Here is a 20,400-nt window from a genome sequence, read left to right as displayed (position 1 = left end):
GATGAATAAGAACAAGAGCCAACCATTTAATAATCATTTGTTAATACATACCCCATAGAGGCAGATCGTCTGAACAATATTCAGCATACCAGAAACCAAGAAGAAAAAGAAGATCAGAATAGGGCAACATAAGTGAAGAATAGAGCTCCAACAAATATATAACAAAAATGAAACCCAAAACCCAACAAAAAGGCGTACAAACCAAACAACACCTCCATACTCATGTTTCCCAATCACATATAGTATGTTTCCAAATCCACATATAGTATGGAGCTATAAAATGGAATATCAAAGTATTACAAGAAATCAAGGATCCTAGATGATGCTCATGCCATCCAATGCAAAAGTGAATATGAATGCAGCCATTGCATTTGAATACCTAAGGGTAAAAATCAAAAAGTTTAAAGACTAAGAAATCAAACACTCAAGGACTCAAGCCTCCTGGAACTCTATGAAATACTGATGCTTAGTATAGGCTCTCAACTATACGTGCTACTGTTTCAGCATATGAAACCATTGTCTCCAAAAGGTGCCTCTATCAACTTAACCACTGATTGCGTTCTGTTAAAATCACCAACCAATTTCACTTTCCAAAGGTTTTTTATTTTTTATTTTTTAACTCACAAAAGTGATACATCTAATTCTGTGGTTAGCTAACCCAACTGGTGAACCACTCTGTCTAAAGTCGCTAAACTGCATACACTTCTGACTGGTCAACTGATACCCTGACACATACAGCCTACGAAGCAAAATAGAGTCAAAATATAGATGCTGTTCTGGAATTATTTGTGAGGGGTACAAGTGATTATAATCTAAGTAGTGAAAAATGCACTAGATTGGCAGTTAGATATTTGTCACGTTGTACACAATATTAGGGAAAGAACTAGAAGAACTATGAGGGAAAAACTAGAGAGAGAGAAATCAATACCTCACGGTGAAGCTTCGAAATCGAGAGAGAGAACTTCAAAATTGAAATCGCTCTGCAATGAATTTCAAAATCGAAATCGCTTTGAGACTAATTTGAGAAATCTAAGCACAGCCTCTCCTAAGATCACTTCCTTTGTGATCGAAACCAACCCCTCTTCTCTCTTCGCAATCTCCCAGAGCTTTAGAGCTTCAGAGCTTCAGATCGATATCGCAGAGAACAAAGGATGAATATATATATAGAGAGAGAGAGAGAATCACCGAAACATAGATTTCGAAATCAAAATCGAGAGAGAGAACTTTGATTAGGGCTACAGCGAGAGATGAATTGATCCGTGAGAGATGAATCGATCCTCGAAATAGAGAGAGAACTTCTATTAGGGCTACAGCGAGAGATGAATCGATCCGTTGAGACGGTTTACAGAGAGAGTGAGAGAGAGAACGAAAGAGAGACTGAGTGAGTGAGTGAGAGATTAGGGCTACAAAATGTATTATATTTGATATTCACCGCTTGCCCATTGGAGAGAGAGAGATAGGACATTCGAAGGCGTTTTGAAACACCTTTGGTTGCTGAAATAGTGCCGTTTTGATTTTTAAAAAAAACGACGTTTAAAAAAAGTCGTTAAGTATTATCAAACTGTGGCGTTTAATAAAACGCTGTTAAATAAACGTCGCCAAAACTCATTTTCTTGTAGTGAAAGGAGCGACTATGTACATGAAGAGTCATTAGTGTTCAAAGAGGTTTTTTTTCTTTGGTAGGTAAGTCAAAATTTTTATACTAAAAATTAGATATTACAATGAAGCTCATTACACATCCAAAGGAAACACACCCTTCGAAGAGGGGAAACATGCCTAACTCTTAAAACATAATTTATCAAGTAGATCTAAATAAGAACAGAATTAGGCCAATGAAAGGTGAAAACAATTGGAACGTATAATGGTTCCTTAAAACCTCCTGTAACCAAAATCTAGCCCATGGTTTTGTGAAAAACCAGCCCATAGTTTTTGGGAAAACCCGCCCATGGTTTGGGCTCATTAGTCATCGCAATGCAACATACCGGAGCTGCAACATATCTGTTTGTTTGTCCCAGTGTTACCAAAAAAATGCTAATACTCTAGCGAATTATGTCATGGAATGCATGTTTTGAAATATGGTACACTTTTGTACCAAAACTTTAATTTTAGAGATCTAAAAGCGACTCCAAAAGTAATTTTCAATATATTTTCTTATAGATGTCCCAAGAGGGAGGGGAGAAACAAATATAATGAACTAAAATCTAATGTGATTGAAATTGGCGAGACAAAATGTCAAAAATAAGTCATAATGCTTATATAAAAATGTGTTGCCCCATGATTATTTTAGAGAAACAACTATGTTTTATTGGATGCTTAATTGTCAAAAGAAAATTATTCTGAAAGTACCCTGAATTATTGAAGTGTAAGTTATACAAGTCTATCCCTCTCGTATCACATTTTAGAGCCTTTAAATAACGATGGCAGCTATTGTAATGGTAACGGTAGCATTGATGCGGTAGCAGGGGTTGTAACGTAGCAATTGCATCTAAAAACCACGGACACTTATATAGAGGTGACAGATTTTCAGGGCTGGAATTGTAAAGCTTCTTCTGAGCTTTGGTGTTTGAATTTGACGGTGTTTCAAGGAGCATCTCGAGAGAGATGATTTGTTGGATCATCTGCGATTTGTTCCACAACGGTCGTCACATCCTAAAGCCTTCTTATTAGAAAGAGATCTTTGTCTTTAAGCTATTGGCGGCAATCTTTGCAAGTAAGTTGAGAAATGTCTTGTTCACTTAGTTGGTGGAGAGGTTTTTCTAGTGGTGACCAGAAAACTCGCTTCCTATTACATTATGCTAGATTCTGGCCAACAATTGATGGCGGTGCTCTCTCTTTTTGGTTGAGTTTTTAAATAATAGTGGGATTTGATTGATGATTCTGTATGCCAGAGATTGTCGTCGAAGGTGGCGGCTGGAGGTCGGGGTTATAATAGTGGGGTTGAGGTGCTGAAGGAGGTGATGAAGGTATTTTAGGGATATTGATAGGTGAAAAGATTAGCAGAACTTATAGATAAATAACTCCGGTCAGTAAGACCAGCCCGTAAGTGTTCCATAAAATTTAACATAAGAGGAAACACATATAAGTTAATATTTAAAGATTTAATGCTCCATTTGTTTGGGTGGAAAACATTTTCTAATGAAAAATATTTTCTACAAAAAATAATTTTCTATGTTTGGTGGTGGTGGTGGTGTAATGAAGGTGGTGGTGGTGGTGGTGTGGTTTCATTAGTAAGACTTTAGTTTGGAAAATGTTTTTTTCCTTTTAAAAGTGGAAAACATTTTTTGCCTATATAAACATGTTTTCTGTTGACCATGGAAAATGTTTTCCATTGTACCAAACACCAGAAAATACGGAAAAAAAAAATTCATAAAATGTTTTCTGTCCAAACAAACAGTGAAAAAGTCATGAAAGCTTGTCAATAAAAAAAAAAAGTAATAACAGTTTGAAAAGAAAAAGATAGAAGGAAGTTCATTTAATCTTGATAACAACTCAAGTCTTATAGAACTTGAAGATTGGATATTCAAAACATATAGAGTTAAGATCTTTACTTAGGTTTTATGTTTTTGTATGTGATTTTAACAACTAAAAAATAAAAATGAGAAAATAGCCTTTCATACAAAATTTATAAAAAACAGAAGCGTAATGGGCATAACAGTAACAACGTTGTAATGGCCTTGGTAGCCGTAACGGGTAGCGTTAAACACCACAACTGTTACATAACGACGTTGTATAATGACTCTGGCCGCTTTTTAAAACCACGTATTACAATCCCGTTCCTGTTCCACGTATTGGAATGATCTGCATTGTAGATAACATAGGTCTGCCCAAAGGTTAACTGCTTAGGCCAACCACCTACCCCGATGACTTCTCCTGGCACAAACAAAATAGCCAGTTTTCTCTAGTAGCTCTATCCACACCCATTGTTAATCTCACCAAATTTTCATACAAAGGTCACCTATCACTATTACAACTCCACCGATTGATACGGCAATGCCCTGGTGGCAGTAACCACCATTACAATTCTCACATCGCAATAAGCCAGTATCACTCCAATAATAGAGAACAAGCACATCCAGCCCATTGAGAAGGAGATGAATCCATACCTTTGAGATCTGCAACACCAAGTAGACCAAGGGGATCTCTTAAAAGGCACATCCCCGCTCCAACCTCTCTAACAATGGCTATTACAACAACAATTTGGAACTAGGGAGGAGCAGCAACCCATTGGTTTAGCCTAGATAGAGATCCTGAGAGGTAGACCTTACCTCTCACTGTTAAGCCCACTGCCACACAAAGAAAAATTTGAGAGAGCTGGTATAAACCCATCGACTAGATGAACCAGGGATTTTCGGGGGGGATTGTAAAGCAACCAAAGAAGAAACTGTGGAAAACCCGAACTTAACCCGAAAAAATAGATATGAAGTGTTCAAGGGTTATACACAACTACACACCCAATATATGAACTTGGAATAACAGGGGTGGATGTCATCGGGTCTCTTGGAGGCGGAAGCCCTCTTACCATGATAGATGAGCCATGGAAAATCTCTAGAGAGAGAAGCTCATGTTAAAAGAGTTTTTCCTCATAAAATTTGATTTTTCAATTTTCTTGGTTGGAAGTTCTCAAACTTAACCTTCCTTATGCTGTGTTTGGTTGGGGGATTTAGAGAGGGATTTGGAAAGGGAAATGGAAAAGGTAGGTGAAATATGAATAAAATATGCCTATATTTCATCTAGTTTCACACACCTTTTCCCTTTCCCTTTCCAAATCCCTCCTCAAATCCCCCAACCAAACACAGCATTAATGTTTTGAAGGATGTCACTGCTGCAAATCAAGGATTTAGCGGCGTTTAAAAAACGCCGCGATAGGTCCTAAAAACGCCGTCAAAACATTTTGTGACGTTTGGCGCCAAACGCCGAAGACGCGGCCGTCGCTATAACTTTATGGCGCTTTAGAAACGTCGCTATATGACTATAGGCGGCGTTTTATAAAAACGCCGCTAAAAGTTCTACTAAACATTAGCATGACGTCACCATGCTATTTAGCGACGTTTTAAAACGCCGCTGTATCTCTTTTTAAAAGAAATCCTGCCTTTGGTGTGATATTTAGTGACCTTTTTAGAAACGCCGCGATAGCCTTGTTTTTTTTAAAAACTTTTTTTAATGTAATTGAACTAAAAAATCCCTGTAATAAAACTGAAAAATAACACTTATATAAAGTTGCTATGTTTAAAAGCCTTTCTATTACATTAATGTACATAAAAGTGAGTGGTGCAAGACTCCCAACTTAACATTGCCATTCACCCAACATACATATCCACAAGAAATGCCCAAAACCGATTAAAACAAGCATATCATATGATCTCCACACATACAAATTCTCAATTGAGTGCTGAAAAAAAAATACAAATCTCTCTCTCTCTCTCTCTCTCTCTCCTGTAGAATATACAAAAGTTTCTCATCCACATCCTGCAAAGAAAATCAGAGCCAGGTGGGCAAAAAAGAAGGGGAAAAAAAAAGAAGGAACCTATACTTCACTTTCTTTTACATTCAATTAAATGTTTTACACACCCAATCAAAATGAGGACCACTGTGGGCAAAAAAGAAGGGGAAAAAAAAATGTAATCGATGTACGTTTCATTCAGTCAATGACTACCAGATGAGTGTTGCATAAGGACCTAGGAAATTTCCCATATCAATAATAACCAATGCAATCAACGACAGTTCCACTAACAAGGAACCTATACTTCACTTTCTTTTTCTTTTTTTCATAAAAAGACGCAAAGAACACTAGATGTTAGCTAAAAAAAAAAAAGCTGCAAATTCCTCTTACATCTTGAATCAGCTCTTTCCCTCAGCAAAATTATCCTTTTGACCTACAGATAAATAAATAATAGTTGTAAATTATAATCTTTTTAAAGAAAATCTAGAACAAAGCAATAAATTCTATCAAAAGCATGAAGACATAAATCACCATTAATAAGAACATGTATATTCCTTGCTTGTTCCAGATTTAATATAATCAAATCTGGTGCCCAAATTTCAGTGAAACCAAACAATTTTTAGATCAGACATGGTTCTAAATGATGAAAATAGAACACCAATTACCTCTGGTGCCCAAATTTCTTCATACTTGCAAGCAATTAGCATTGAACTAATGCCGACCAACTGAAGCTCCCTCCTTGGGACAACATTCATTGAAAGGTACCGATCAACTATGTTAATTGTGAGGTAAAGGGTCTCAGGCATTAGTTCAAACATCCTGTGAACCTCTGTCAACCAGTCTATGAGAATTGATCTCATCTTTGAATTGATTTCAGGCTGCCAATTCATTATCAACATCTGCTGCATCAATGTCTACTAAGTAACAAGGAATAATATACATATACAAATAGAAAAAGTATGTACAGAGGGGAAAGAATTGATGATGAAATTAAAATTGAGAGAAGTCCACACTAACAACCTTACTTCGAGCAGTGAGGATCGAAGTCAAGGTTTTGACCTCATTCCTAGAAGACCCAACTCGCGACTTTCTTGCAATGACAGCAATAGGCTTTTTCAAGTCTGAAAAATGAAAACAGACGAAATTCATAGATCATTTTGTTTGATGCAATTTTTTGTTGGACCTTTTCTTTAGATTTAATTGCTACTTGCTTAATATGGGCAGACAGCACCAATTAATCCTTTCAATCGAGAGCTCCAAGCCATCAGCATCCCAAGGTGTCCCACTTGGAGGAATGGGGTAAGCACTGGTTCAGTTGTCAAGCATGTCATCTTTGCTAATATATAATAGTACAACACTAATTTTGTGTATATTTTTCATTTCCCTAAACTATCCAAAGAAAATTAAATTATGCATTATTAAAATCCTAGTACATGTGACACTTCTCCTATCATGGCCAATCAGTTCTCTAATGCTCTACTCTCCAACTCCTCATCTGCTAGATGTTTTTTATTCAGCTCTAGGAAATATAATATGTTAATAATCTGTTATAATACATTATTGGTGTTGAGTGATCTATTGATTCATGTTTGTAATGCCAATGGCACAAACTATACACATGGTTCATATTTCAAGAGGTGTTTGAGATCTTACTGTCTTATTTTGTAAAGAACATGCTGCATTTTTGTCATGTAAATATTTACTTTCTTACTAGAATGTTGTGTTTGATTTTATATAATTATTTTTACTACAGATTTTTATATCTCGAGACAAAGGGAATAAAAAAGAAAACAGAAAGTAATCAAAATCTAAAAGTATGAGGCAAAGGCATCTTAGAAGGAAAAAAGCCAAGGCACAAGACTGTCAACAGTCCAAATTTCTACAATTATTCACTAATTTCCTACACCAAATCACATCATGTCTTAATAGATTTATAAAAGTGAGAAATTAAAAACTAGTGATATTGGTACTTTTACCTTGTTAGTTCTTCTTGAAGATAAAAAACTAGCTTGAAGATAAAGAGACAACAGATGTACGATAAAAATGCAACGACACAGAAGAAGAAATTAGCAAAGATGAAAGAACTAGAAATGAATCAGAAATCAAGGCATAATTGAAAGAAAATGAACTAGCAGAAATCCTGAGAGAGAGAGAGAGAGAGAGAGAGAGAGAGAGAGTTTCCTGTCATCATATATCCACACTCAGCCTTTAGTTGCAAAAAAAAAAATTTGACTAGTAGTGTACACTGTACCCACCTCAGTATATGTGATTAGGCATAAACTAAGTCATAATCAAGTGACAAAAGCAATCGGCTGATGACTGCCTAATGTTTTCCCTTTCTATGATCACACTCCACCACCAGATGGTATGTTTATATTTTGGACCCAAAAATACCAGTTCTTTAATATAAATTTAGCTCATGATAGTCTCCAATGCTAACATGGAGGGGGAAAAAATATCCACTCAAAACTATCCTAGGTCTCATAGCTAGCTATATTCAAGGAGATGCTTGAAATACAAGTAGCCAAAATTGGAAAGAATAAACCTTCTTGATTGGCTTTAGATGTTCATTGCACATAGAATTGGCAGAAAAGATAACTAATCTAATGCATACAATAAACACAGAACAATGCTTAAGATTATGATGTGGATGGCACAGCGCATGCACTTGAAATATAAAATATATACCTGGGCAATCACAAACTCATAGTTGCTCTTAAAGCGCTTCCTTAATTCGCTCTCGGATTTAGCCAGAATATTCTGTGTACTGCCATTACTGATTCCTGATATAAGAGCAATCAAAGCAGTAGTATCAAAATTTATGAGATCAGCTTGAAGTTCAAGTCCTTTTGTGGAGCAAATTCAGCGTCATTGACATTGACATCCAAGGGGCCTAATTTCATTCCAGAAATGAGAGAGAAGAAAGAGGTAGCCAATTTGAAAGGAATGCAGTCCTCTCTGGTGGGGGTTGCAGCAGCAGCAGCAGTAGCAGACAGGAGCAGGAGTGAATCCTTTAACCCCCCACTTTCTATCTGTGGAATGGAATCCCTATCCGTTGAAAGATCAACCTTCATTTGAAGGACACATGGAGGAGGAGGAGGAGGTGGTGGAGGTGGATATATCCAGTCACCACCACCCTCTAATTCCTCAGAAAGATGGAAATGGAGAAAGTGGAAACCCAAGTCAGAGGAGGCTCCAAATTCATGTTCAAGCTTAGAGCGAATAGTGTCATCAAGTCCATGAACAGAAAGAACATGAAACTGTGTCTACCTATTATGGTCTTCAAACATCTGCAACACCCAAATTCTTTTACACCAAATATACATTGTTTAACTGTATTTTTTATAGGAACTTTGAGTCTAGAGATGCTAAGACTTGCCCCAGTTTTTGGGACAAACAACCCTTGAAGCTTACCTTACAGAATAATTCAATCAAAATCATGGATTTTATTCAAGATTATTTTCACTGCTTAAAAAAATTCAATCAATTCGAGAATACGCAATAAACATAACAAATGAAAGAAAAAGATTATAATACCTGCTTCTATTGCTGCCACTGCTTCCAGTGCTTCCACTGTCAAAGTAATGAAGAAATTTTGGCCCAGCATTAAATCAAGTAGAAATGCTCTACAAATTGACTAGGAATGTTAGGCCGGGCAATAAAATTTCAGGAATGTTGGACCCAACATTAAAATTGAGCTATACAAAATGGGATAGTTAAACAGAAATTTCCTCACAATCTACGACATGAATAAATTGTGCCTTTGCACTGTCAAGTGGAAAGCAACAGTATAGATCACAGATTGCTTTCAAAAGGATAACCTAAAAAAGGCATGAAAACCACATAAAAATTAAGTCTTTAGCATCCACAATTGACAACAATTGAAACTAATAATCTCAAAACTTCATGGACAAAATTTGAGAAAATTAAGTATAGCATAACATCTTCATCAAATTAGACTTAGACACTGACCATTGAATCTAATTGTCATAAAAATGTACTACACATGAATTCTTGAGGTGTTGCAAAACAGAGAGAAATATAGAACAATCTCAAATTCCATAAAAGCAAACCAAACTACGATGATATTCACTAACCTTATGTAGCAAAGCTTCTCTCTGATATCCCTAACAGTCTCAAAGTCAGGAATCTTACTTACCATACCTTCACTAAAGACTCTTATACTCCAATCAAAACAAAAGCAATTACTGTGAAGAACATTAATGGAAAAAAAAAATACAATATATTTGTATAAACATAACAAAAATCTAGATAAAACACTATAAAGAGAACACAAATAAAAGCAAAGTGGTAGTCAAAATCTTTACCTGTTTTGCCCCAAACTACAGGATCAATAAACGGGCCGATCTTGATAGTTCAACCCATTCCCTCTTATCACTAGTCCAATATCCAGATCTGACAATGTGTGATCAATAAGAGTTTTTAAACTTGGAAATAAAAAAATAAAAACTAATTTCTTTAGATCTAGATCAAGTTTAACAAAAGGAAGTACAATAGATTTCATTAACTAAGCATTTGCTAAATCAAGTGCAGGAAGAAGTGTGAGCCCATATTTTATTTATCTTAACAATGAAATCTAGAGCACAAGACGAGCATGCACATAAGAACATAGTTTATTAATTGATGACATGTTCTTCAGAGTCAAGAATTACCACATGAACTTCACATATGCCTCTGCACATTTCATATCATCCTACAAAACATAAAAATGTTTGGTATCTTCTAGAACAACAAGATTCAACAAAACCACAAAGCCTAAATACCTTAACAATCAAAGATGAACTGCCTTAGCTGTCCTACAAAAGCTTAGTTGGTCTATCACATTTTACATAGTAATTCAATAAAATCTTGTTTACAAGTTTCAAGTGGAGCCCTTTCCAATCTCCATCCATCTGTTCTGCCCCTTTACATGTCATCCACTAGTTTCAAATGAAGATAGATAAGTGAAATAAGAAATTCAATAGGCCTAATATGAACTCTAGAAAAGCGATTGCTATAAATGCTTCTTTTTTTTAATTATTTATATATGATCATTTAGACATTAGATTAATAATACTATCATAGCATATGACACCTGGACACCATATAACCGGTCCAACAATTTATTTCAGCTTTCAGCCACTAACATGTGAGAAAATAACACTTACTTTTCTCTTATAAATGAGGAAGTCTCACTAATATGCTATTAGTTCTTTACTTCTTACTTTGTTGGCAAATATTTTCAGAAGACGTGCATTTGATTACAGTCTAAACTAGAAGCAAAAGTTGTGAAGCAAAAGTTGTGAAGCAAATTGATCATTATTTTATCAGTAATCAATAATGAGACTTCTAGATAGCTCAATTGCCTACACTATATCTATATCAGTCATCACTACTGTCAACTGATTAAACCAAACTGGAATTCATAACCCAATAGAGCTCCATAGAACAAAAAAAATATACAACACAAATCTGACTAATAGTAAGTTATATAGAGTTAACCAATTTAGATGAATTGAGACTAGCATTTATTTATTTTAGAAAATACATAGAATGGCAATTACATAGAAGAGAGAATACATATAGAACAGAACCTCTTCAACTGCCTTCTCTCTAAGGCTTCCCCCAATTCTCGATCCTTCTCTGCACAAACAAAAATCAACAACCAAATCAACATTGTACTTTAACAAATCAAAAATCGAAAATTTACCGAATAGTGATTTGAGCAGAACAATAAGTAAAACTAGAAACGAAGAAGATAATGATTTAAGCAAAAAGTGGAAACAGAGCATAAAAGAAGAGATTCACAGAGCTGAAGAAACGTCTAAGAAGAAGAGTTCCAAACAGAGCACAGAAGAACATCTAACCTCTGATCGAATAAGACGAAGATCACGGATCTGAAGAAGAGTTCCAAATCACGGTGCTCAAAATCGAACTTCAAAATCGCAATCGCTCTGTGCTCAAGAAGAAGAATCACCGAATCAAGAGAGAGAACTTCGTATTGATTCGATCCTCTGCAAGAAAGAGAGAGAAAGAGAGTGAGGGAGAGATTCGAACTTCATATGCAGACGGCGGTGCTCAAAATGGGGTTATCAAAATAAAGGTTTAGAGAGACAGGATAGGGTTTGAGGAGAGGCAAGATTCGGAGGCGCTTTTCAAACGACTTCTAGTCACAAAACTGTACCGTTTTAATTAAGAACAATTGCGACGTTTAAAAAACGCCGTTAATTTTTAAAAAAGCTGACGTTTAATAAAACGCCGTTAATTAAACGCCGTTAAATCCCCAAATTCCAGTAGTGTGTAAAGAGTTTGATCTAAAGATTGAGTCAAATTCTTTGAATTATTAAGAATCTATTTAGATTATGTAGGAATTTGTGAAGAGAAAGGAAAAGAGAGGGGAAAATTTACAAAAATATAATTTAAATTTTGGTCACTTTTCCTTTTCCTTTCCCTTTCCCACCAAAAATCTTTATTGATGTTCTTGTTTTTTGGTGCTCAGATTGCAGGCACGGATCTCTTTTCCTTATTGCAACGTTTCTAGTGCCCAAACTTGGACCATAACTAGTTAGACAATTGATCTCCACAATATATATATATATATATATATATATTTTATAAATACAATTGATCTCCACAATTTGTGAGTCCTTTTATACTTACTAAGCCATATTTCATTTATTAGGTTGCATCAATATTTGAAACTATCTTGTCAACTTACCTGTGATTTTAGCTAAGATCAAGTTCCAATTGATCTCTCTCGGTGTGTCTTATTTTTCTTTTTCTAAGCCCAGGGATGGAGAGAAGAAGAAATTTGATAGTTTATGTTATTTAAAAATGTAGTATAGATAATTATGGAGATTTAGGTATTGGCATATTCCCATCAAGCTACACAATACGGCTCCCATGTACTTATTGAAATGTTGACAACCAACTCATCAAAAGGCTCAAGCTGTAACGAGAGAAGTAACTTTATTATTTATATCCTCAATATACTCTTCACATGTGGCCAGGCTCTTCTCCATAAGTGGGTCAAACTATGGAAATCTTCTCCATAAGTGGGTCAAACTATGGAAATGTGACACGCCACTGGCACGCCGACACGCAAAAATTCAAAAAATGTGAAGCACGACATATATATGAATATTAAGTCAAAAAAAGAAAATTGGTTTTGTGTTTCATGTGCGACCAAGTGTTGGGAAGTGTTCAACAAGTGTTCTCTGTTTTTGCCAATTTCACACTTGATAGAGGAGCAAATCAGATCCCCAGTTCCATTTTTAACTGAAAACATGACCTGTTGTTGTTGGGACTCTGCTAACATTTCCTGGTAGAATCTGGAATTTCTGTATTGAATTTGCATGATGCTGATGTTAAACTTTTTTAATGGCTATGGGGCCTTTCTTTTATATATATTATTTTTTATGTAAGTTCTTTCATTTGGGTTGTGCTATACATAGTTTTTGAGGTGAAATAGTTTTACTTTAGTAGGCCTATTATACCCAACATTGCCTTGTAGCATCTGCTTTGTGTTGTGAGATTAACAGGCAATGGTTTCGTACTCGGTTGGATTAACATGTGGGGTTATAATAAATTGAGTCGTGTAGTAGATTGTCTAAGTTCAGCTTAAAAACTTAATAAGTTTCAAAATGTATTCGAATTTGGCTTTTTTACCTTTCGAGTTGATTTTAAATGAGTTTTAATCGAATTGAACTTAAGTAGTTTAATTTGTTTATAATGCTTATAAGTTTGGTGAGTCAAGTTCAAATCAAACTCAAAAAATAAATGAATTCCAAATTGTGTTTAAATTTATGTTATTTATATGATTTCAAATAACTTTTTAATAAATCTCCTGCTCCAACCTTATAAAGGTACTCCTATTTAGTATTTTACATATGCTAGCACATCTATTATCCTTGTCAATATTTATTGTGTTATCAAAGAGAGAAAAATGAAACTAAAAAGGTAAACTTATCTAACAAATTGTTATTGAAAGAAAATTCTGAAAGCATCTCAATTTTCAGTGATAAACACTTTCTTTTTGAATTTTTGAAAATTGTTTTGATTAGTGTTTCTATCTTTGTATTTTATTTATTAGTTTATGAAAACATGTAAAACAAAAATTAAGGAAGAAAACATCAAAAATGTAAACTATACCGACAAAGTTTGAAATGAAATGTTTTTAACAAAAATCCTCTCTTTTATTTTTGTCTAAGAAATCTAGCTGGAAGCAAAATATTATCATTTTTTTTTTGTAATTATTTTTAAAAAATTTGTACTTGATGCTATGTCTTTTGCTGGAGTGCATGTAATGAGTGTTATCAGTTTTATGTGAATTGAAATTTGGGAGAATATGGCGTAATTTTATTATAATTGTAAATGTTAGGAACTGACCCTTCCTAATCAAGATCAGTGAGACACAAAATAATAAATAAGAAAGAAAAACAAATCAAAACAAATCTCACACACAAGAACATAAGGATTTACGTGGTTCACCCCAGAATGAGGCTACGTCCACGGCTGCTGCGGTTTTTACTATGATCAAAAAAATACAACTCTCTCTTAACCTAAAAGAGGCGCTCGCTTATCTATTTATAAGTATAGAATTAGGATTACATGGAAAAAATATGAAAATTACGAAAGTATCCAAAAAATTTCAGTCAAGGGGTAAACCCGCCCGGACCCCGCTCCCCCTTGGAGGGAGCCCCCCAAACCCCCTATTGAACCCAGTGTTTGAGTGAATAGTACTTATTACGGTCCACCGACCCAACAGCAGAGTTATTTGTAATTTTTTTTAAAAGATCAACATAATTTACTCTTATTTTTTTATTTCTATATTTGATATTGTGTGAAGCAATTGATTGTTTCATATGCGCATGTTCAAAGCTCAGTCATAACAAATGATAAATCATAATTCATCTTTTGTCACTCTTAACTCTTGGAAAAGTTTTTATGCATAATAATAATAGTAGTGGTAGAAGTAGGAAAACCCTCCAGTTTCGATATTTATTTGTTATGCATTTTTATAATAATATTATGTAAATTTTTTTGTTAAAATTACAGTAATTTATGATTTAAATATAAACTTGTGTATTTTACAATAATGTTAAGTATTTTTGTTGTAGTGCTGCACATTTTGTGGATCAAAAATGTTTCAATGAAAATGTATAATATTATCACAAAGAGCCGTGATTGAGGCCTCGAGACTGAGGCGCGAAATTGCCTCGAAATGCAATTTTTTTTTTTTTTTTTTTTGTTTGTTTTTTCTGGGCTAAATCATTGCAGAAAAAAATAAATAAAAATAATAATAATAATAATAAGCAAAGCATCAACCCAGCAAAAAAAAAAAAAAAAAAAAAAACCAAATTCGAGGCAAATTTGAGCCAAAAAATTTGAGGCCTCAATCATTTTTGTATCACAAAAGAGAATACATAACCACAAATTGTTGTAAAAGATTGCATAACATCTATTAGAAAAATATGCAATATATATCAAAAAATACATAGCAAGGTATAGTCTACCAGGGTTGCATACTGAAGAGATTTCCATAATAATAATAATGGGTGAAACAAACCACAAAGTTGGAAATGTTCATGAAAATCAAATGGGCAAGTAGAAATGCTTTGGATAGTGGTGGTGTATTGATAATTAGAAGCAAATGATTACTTTAAAAAATAGAAGCAAAAGATTACAAGGGAATCATTGAAGAAAAAAAAAGAAAAAAAACTTTAATGCATGTATGTTTATTCCATACTTAGTGACTTGATTATAATAATAAAAATAACAGGACTCAAAGAACAGGACTCAAACTATACAAATTAGGGAGATTTACCAATAAATCCCAAAATTTGAACTTATGAACCAATTGGTCCTATTTTTATTCTATTAAACCGTTTAGTCCCATTTAATTGTGAGGGACCTAATTACCCTTATGTATCCTATATTTGATGCGGCTGGGGGCTTCAATGTGTGGCTCACGTGCACGATTAGTAAAATGGATGTGTGGTGTGTTGCATGTGATACACTGCCATGGCGTCACACAATGGCAAACCGCTGTAAGGGGTTTTTATTTAGGCTGGGCATTCTCTCACTCTCAGCATTCTCTCTCTCTCTCACATAGAGACCCAGCCACACACATAGCTCCTCTCTCTAGCAGACACAAGACGCCATTAACACACACAGCAGCAGATCGAACACATGTGATTCCATATCGAACACATCGAACATCATCGAACACATCATCATCCGAGGGCAATGGCGATGGCTTCAACACATCGAACACACTGATACATCGAACACATCGAACACACTGATACACGCAGACACACAGATAAAACACATCGAACACCATCGAACACACATGTGATTCCAGATCGGACAAATCGAACACACTGATACACGCACACACACAGATGGAAGACACTGATACATGCAGACACACAGATGGAACACCATTGAATGCGACCTGGGGAACCTCTCAAATAGTCTGGACCCGACCGACCCAGATCTCGGAGGACGGTTCTGGTTAAAGCTCTGGTTCTAGGTCCGGTCCAGCGCCTTAGGAGGAGGAGGAAGATAGTCTTCTTCCGGATCTTCAACGACCCAGATCGAAACTTCATCGGTTGGGTTTTGGGGGTTCTGGGTTTCCTCCGGAACATCGATCTGGAGATTGAAATCTGGAATTTGCAGAGTCTCATCGGGTTGAGGAACGAGATCGGCTCGGCAAACCGGACAAGTCACATGAGAATTGAGCCAAGCATCGATGCATTCGGGGTGAAACACATGGTCGCATTTGGGGATCAATCTGAGATTCTCAACGTCTTCGAATTCATTGAGACAAACACATGGTCAAGCCCTCTCAAACACACTGATGCACGCAGACACACAGATGCTTCAACACACACTCACACACACACACTAATACACACACACGCGCGCGAATCTCTGAGGGTGTGCCACACCGGAATGAAAGTGGGACCAAATCAGTGAACCAAAAATGACAGTTTGTAAATCAATGAAAGGGCACTCTCGTCCACAGAGTGAAACAAAAATGAAAGAAAAAAACAAAAGGGACCAAATCAACACATCAGCAGGACTATTTTGTATAATAGAATAAAAGTGGGACTATTTGGTATAACAGTTTGTAAAGTAAGATTTATTGGTAAATATCCCTACAAATTATGGAATCTAATCATGCTTGTATCAAAAGTACAAAAAAAAGTATCATATCCTTGGAATGATTATACTGTGGAGCACATGACAAAGACCTCCCAAAGGGTTAGTAATATGATGTTTATTGTGTTATTTTAATGTTGTAAAATTTGCTACTAACTTGAGAATTTCAAGTTTGAATTGTTTAGAATTAATTGGACTAGTTCAGTTGATTCTCTATAGGGGAAGAGGAAAAGAGCATGTTCTGTTTTGTTTTTATTTTTGTTTGTGTTTGTGTTTTTTTAAGTTTTGTCTCAAAACAATCTCGTTTTCAGGCACTACAGAATGCATTACAGACAATGCACAACATAAGATCAATTTGATTTCCTATATAGGGGACTAGTTGTTGGACTACCAATGTAATTCTCTTTTCATTGAAAATAATCTCCTATTAATTGAGAAAGAACAAAGTTTGAATTACTTAAATTTCAGTTGAAGTCAAAACACTCCAAAATTCTATGAACAAATTCAGTGGGAAAATATTTTAAAACTTATTTATTTATTTATATCAATTGATAGAATAAATTACAAATATCATGACACTTACATCAAACTGAACAATCAATTATTAAAAAAAAAAAAAATCAATACATGCATACAACAAATTTAACAAATCCAAACAAGCCTGGGAAATACAAGGGACGAACACATATATGTATGTATATATGTAGGATAGTTTAAACACATCAATTTGGTGCTAACCTTTATTTTACACAAGGGGCAACTTGTGTAGAGACAAATGTTACCCATTTTAAAACCTATTTTCCTTATTGAGAAAGGTAATTTTGACATTTTATAGTCATTGTGTGGCATTTTTATATGGCGTAGAATTTGTTGTTTTAATGTGGATCATGATAATGATAATTCAATAGACTATCAATAAAGAAAAAAATACAGTTAATTACAACAACAACAAAAAAAAAAACTAAACTCAAGTTTTCATATATTTTTCACTTTAAATTTCAGTATTTTAATTTTGACAAACTAAGTCCTGGAGTTCCATCCGTGTTTCAATGTGACCTCTCGTCCATCTCCGTCTACGTAAGGTAATGGAGAATGAAACACTGTAGTTTAAAGTGAAAAATACGTGAAATTTTAGAATTTTTTGTAATTAACAATTTTTTTAAAAATTAAAAAGGGTTAATTACCAACAAACAAAAAAAAAAAAAAATCAAGGTTTCACACTTTTTTACTTTAAACTCCAATGTTTCATTTCCCATTACCTTACGCAGATGGAAATGGACAGAGGACCACATTGAAATATAGATGGAACTATAAGATTTAATTTGTCGAAATTGAAACATTAGAATTTAAAGTGAAAAATACGTGAAATCTTAAATTTTTTTTTTTTTGTAACTAACCCAAAAAAAAAATTATAACATTTTACATATTTTATTTTAATATTTTTTTTTTTGTTATTGTTGTTGATATTTATCAAAACTATTAATAATTTATTGATAAGTCATTATCATTTTCCTTTTAATTTTATATAGTAAATACAAGATTAATCATTCTATGAATGACCAAAATGATGTATTTAAATATATAGTCAAAGACAACCCCACAGGAGGGAGGTGGGAAAGGAAGGATGAGGGCTTGTGGGGCCCAAATATGATCAAGGCTATGGCAATGCGTGAAATCAAAACTATTGGTTTGTTTTTAAAATGTGTGAAATGATAGGACACAAATCATATTTTGTGTTAAATTTTTTTTTTTAAGTTGATTATTTTTAAAAGATTATAGAGTTAATTATTGTTAAAGATAAAGATTAATAGGAAAAGGCATGTGCACTTTAAAAAAATTGTGTATATTGTATATATCTTGTATGAAGAGTATAGTTTTTATTACAAGAATAAAATTTTATTATAAAATGTATTGATTTTTTTGCTTATTATAAAAAAATATAACTTTTTTATTTATCACAAAAAAATATAATATTTAAAACAAAAATCGTAACTTTCATGACCAAAATTTGAAGCTTTCACCATAAAAATAGTATCTTTTTATTGTAATATTTCTCAAGATTAATTTTTTCTCTCCCACTATGATATTTTTTTGTTGTATGAATTTGTTAATTTTTACCCATTATGAGTTATATTTTGTGGAGATTGTTGAACTTCCAATTATATATTGTTAGATTATAATTGAACAGTTTGATATAATTATTTTTATATTTATAAATTAATGTTCTACCAATTGGCAAAAAAAAAAAATCTAATCTCCTCGTTTTCCCATCTTAAATACACAGGTTAATTCCAATTAGCATCATTGCATTATTAAAACATTGTTTTAATTATTTTTTATTTCCATTAAAATCTCATTTTTAAGTGACATAATTAAAATAATTTTTTTAATAAAAATATACGGATACTAATGAAATAGGAAAAATCTTGTATATCGTTCGCATAACAAATTTTGTCAACATGAATAGTATCAGATAGATGAAAAGGTAATATTACAAAATTAACTTAAAATATAAAGGATTGAAATTATACATTTTGTAATGAAAAGTAAAAAGATTTGGAAGAAAACAAATGTGGTCACTTCATTCACACTCACCCTAAACCAAAGCCGGGGTAAAAGAAAATTTGTATGGTAAAAAGTCAACAAAGGACAACTACTCCCTTTAAAGTTTCTATTCTTCCAAATGATCATTGAAGACAAAAAGGAAGGAATATCTTATGAAATTTTCTTTCAACCATATTTTGAGAAATTATTTTTTCTTTTCTTTTTTTTTTTTTTTTAGATTCATAAAATAGATATGCAGATAGGCTATTCTAACATATCCATCAGGAAGTATTGCCCCTTAAAACCTACAGCATATCTGCAGAGAACCCCACCGCATCTACGTCCGGGCCGAAACTTAGGCCCCCGCGTGCTCCAGGTGTTAAGGAGTATATTTAACCCTAATAAGGGGTTATGGAGACTCGAACCCAAACCTTGGATAAGGGATTCAAAAGTCTTATCCACTGAACCAACCCCTTGTTAGTTTTTTCTCTTTTCTAAACACACAAAGAAAGGAGGAAATCTCAAATTAATTGGATAATAGAATTATCAATGAGGTGCCAGTCTGTTATGTGTTTGGTATAAAAATAAAAATAAAAAATAAAAAATCTTATACTTAGCACCAATATTTTCTCTGTGTCAAATTTATATAGTGTGATTAATTTTAGATTGTTTCACTAATAAACAATTGTCCCAAAACGAAAAATAAAAGAAGACAGCACTAAAGTGAGTGCTATGTTGAATTATTTTATACTATATTATAGTTAAAGTTGAAATTATCATTGTTTGGTTTTAATTTTCAAAATTTAATTTTTTAGAAACTAAATTTTTTGTTTTCTATATTTTTTATTTGTAGTATTTTTTTTAATATTTTAAGTTTTTTTTAAAAAAAAATTTAGATGCACCTAACTTAGATATACCTAAAAAGCAAAATATTTATAAAAAATATTTTAAAAATCAATAAATATATAAAAATATGAAAAATGTACTAAATTGTCTTCTTCTTTTTTGTATTTTTGATATTTAGTAAATTTTTTAAAGATTTTTTTCACAAATATTATACATATTAAATATATCTAAAAAGTAAAATAATTCTTAAAATATTTTAAAAAATCACTAAAAATAAAAACACATAAAAAAATAAAAAATAAAAAATAAAAAACTTAATTTCTAAAAAATTAAATTATGGAAATTGAAACCAAACTTTGTCTCTCTAGCATGGGAAAGACAAATAGCATCTCCAAGGGATA

The 20,400-nt window shown here is 33.5% G+C and overlaps 1 protein-coding gene across 9 annotated transcripts; it reads right to left on the bottom strand.

Annotated features, from left to right (window-relative positions):
* Positions 1-5,262: 5,262 nt before the first annotated feature.
* On the bottom strand, positions 5,263-11,561 carry LOC114308240 (cyclin-B1-4). 9 transcript variants are annotated; one of them, XM_082868349.1, is made up of 8 exons: positions 11,308-11,561; positions 11,035-11,083; positions 10,114-10,154; positions 9,769-9,856; positions 8,978-9,066; positions 8,129-8,223; positions 6,106-6,339; positions 5,481-5,873 (listed from the first exon to the last, which is right to left on the bottom strand). In XM_082868349.1, exons 5-8 carry the CDS (start codon positions 9,045-9,047, stop codon positions 5,799-5,801), a joined length of 474 nt encoding a protein of 157 aa, XP_082724475.1. In that variant the 5' UTR covers positions 9,048-9,066; positions 9,769-9,856; positions 10,114-10,154; positions 11,035-11,083; positions 11,308-11,561; the 3' UTR covers positions 5,481-5,798. The 9 variants fall into 9 exon arrangements, 8 of the variants coding, with proteins under 8 accessions (XP_082724478.1, XP_082724475.1, XP_082724474.1 ...); XM_082868348.1 differs by lacking the exon at positions 10,114-10,154; XM_082868352.1 differs by lacking the exons at positions 9,769-9,856; positions 10,114-10,154; positions 11,035-11,083; positions 11,308-11,561 and adding an exon at positions 5,263-5,466 and having other exon boundaries at positions 5,831-5,873; positions 8,978-9,762.
* Positions 11,562-20,400: the final 8,839 nt, after the last annotated feature.

The sequence above is a fragment of the Camellia sinensis genome, chromosome 5, assembly GCF_055761805.1.
Source record: "Camellia sinensis isolate YWXY chromosome 5, ASM5576180v1, whole genome shotgun sequence".
NCBI lineage: Eukaryota > Viridiplantae > Streptophyta > Magnoliopsida > Ericales > Theaceae > Camellia > Camellia sinensis.
This window is presented reverse-complemented; position numbering and strand designations above follow the sequence as displayed.

What these genes read in the sequence shown, in the direction of transcription:
- LOC114308240 (XM_082868349.1), bottom strand. Translation starts at nt 9,047, where the DNA reads ATGCTGGGCCAAAATTTCTTCATTACTTTGACAGTGGAAGCACTGGAA. An exon ending in AGTGGCAGCAATAGAAGCAG is followed by an intron (nt 8,224 to 8,977) that starts GTATTATAATCT and finishes CTCTTATATCAG; the next exon opens with GAATCAGTAATGGCAGTACA. An exon ending in AAGAAATTTGGGCACCAGAG is followed by an intron (nt 5,874 to 6,105) that starts GTAATTGGTGTT and finishes ATTTATCTGTAG; the next exon opens with GTCAAAAGGATAATTTTGCT.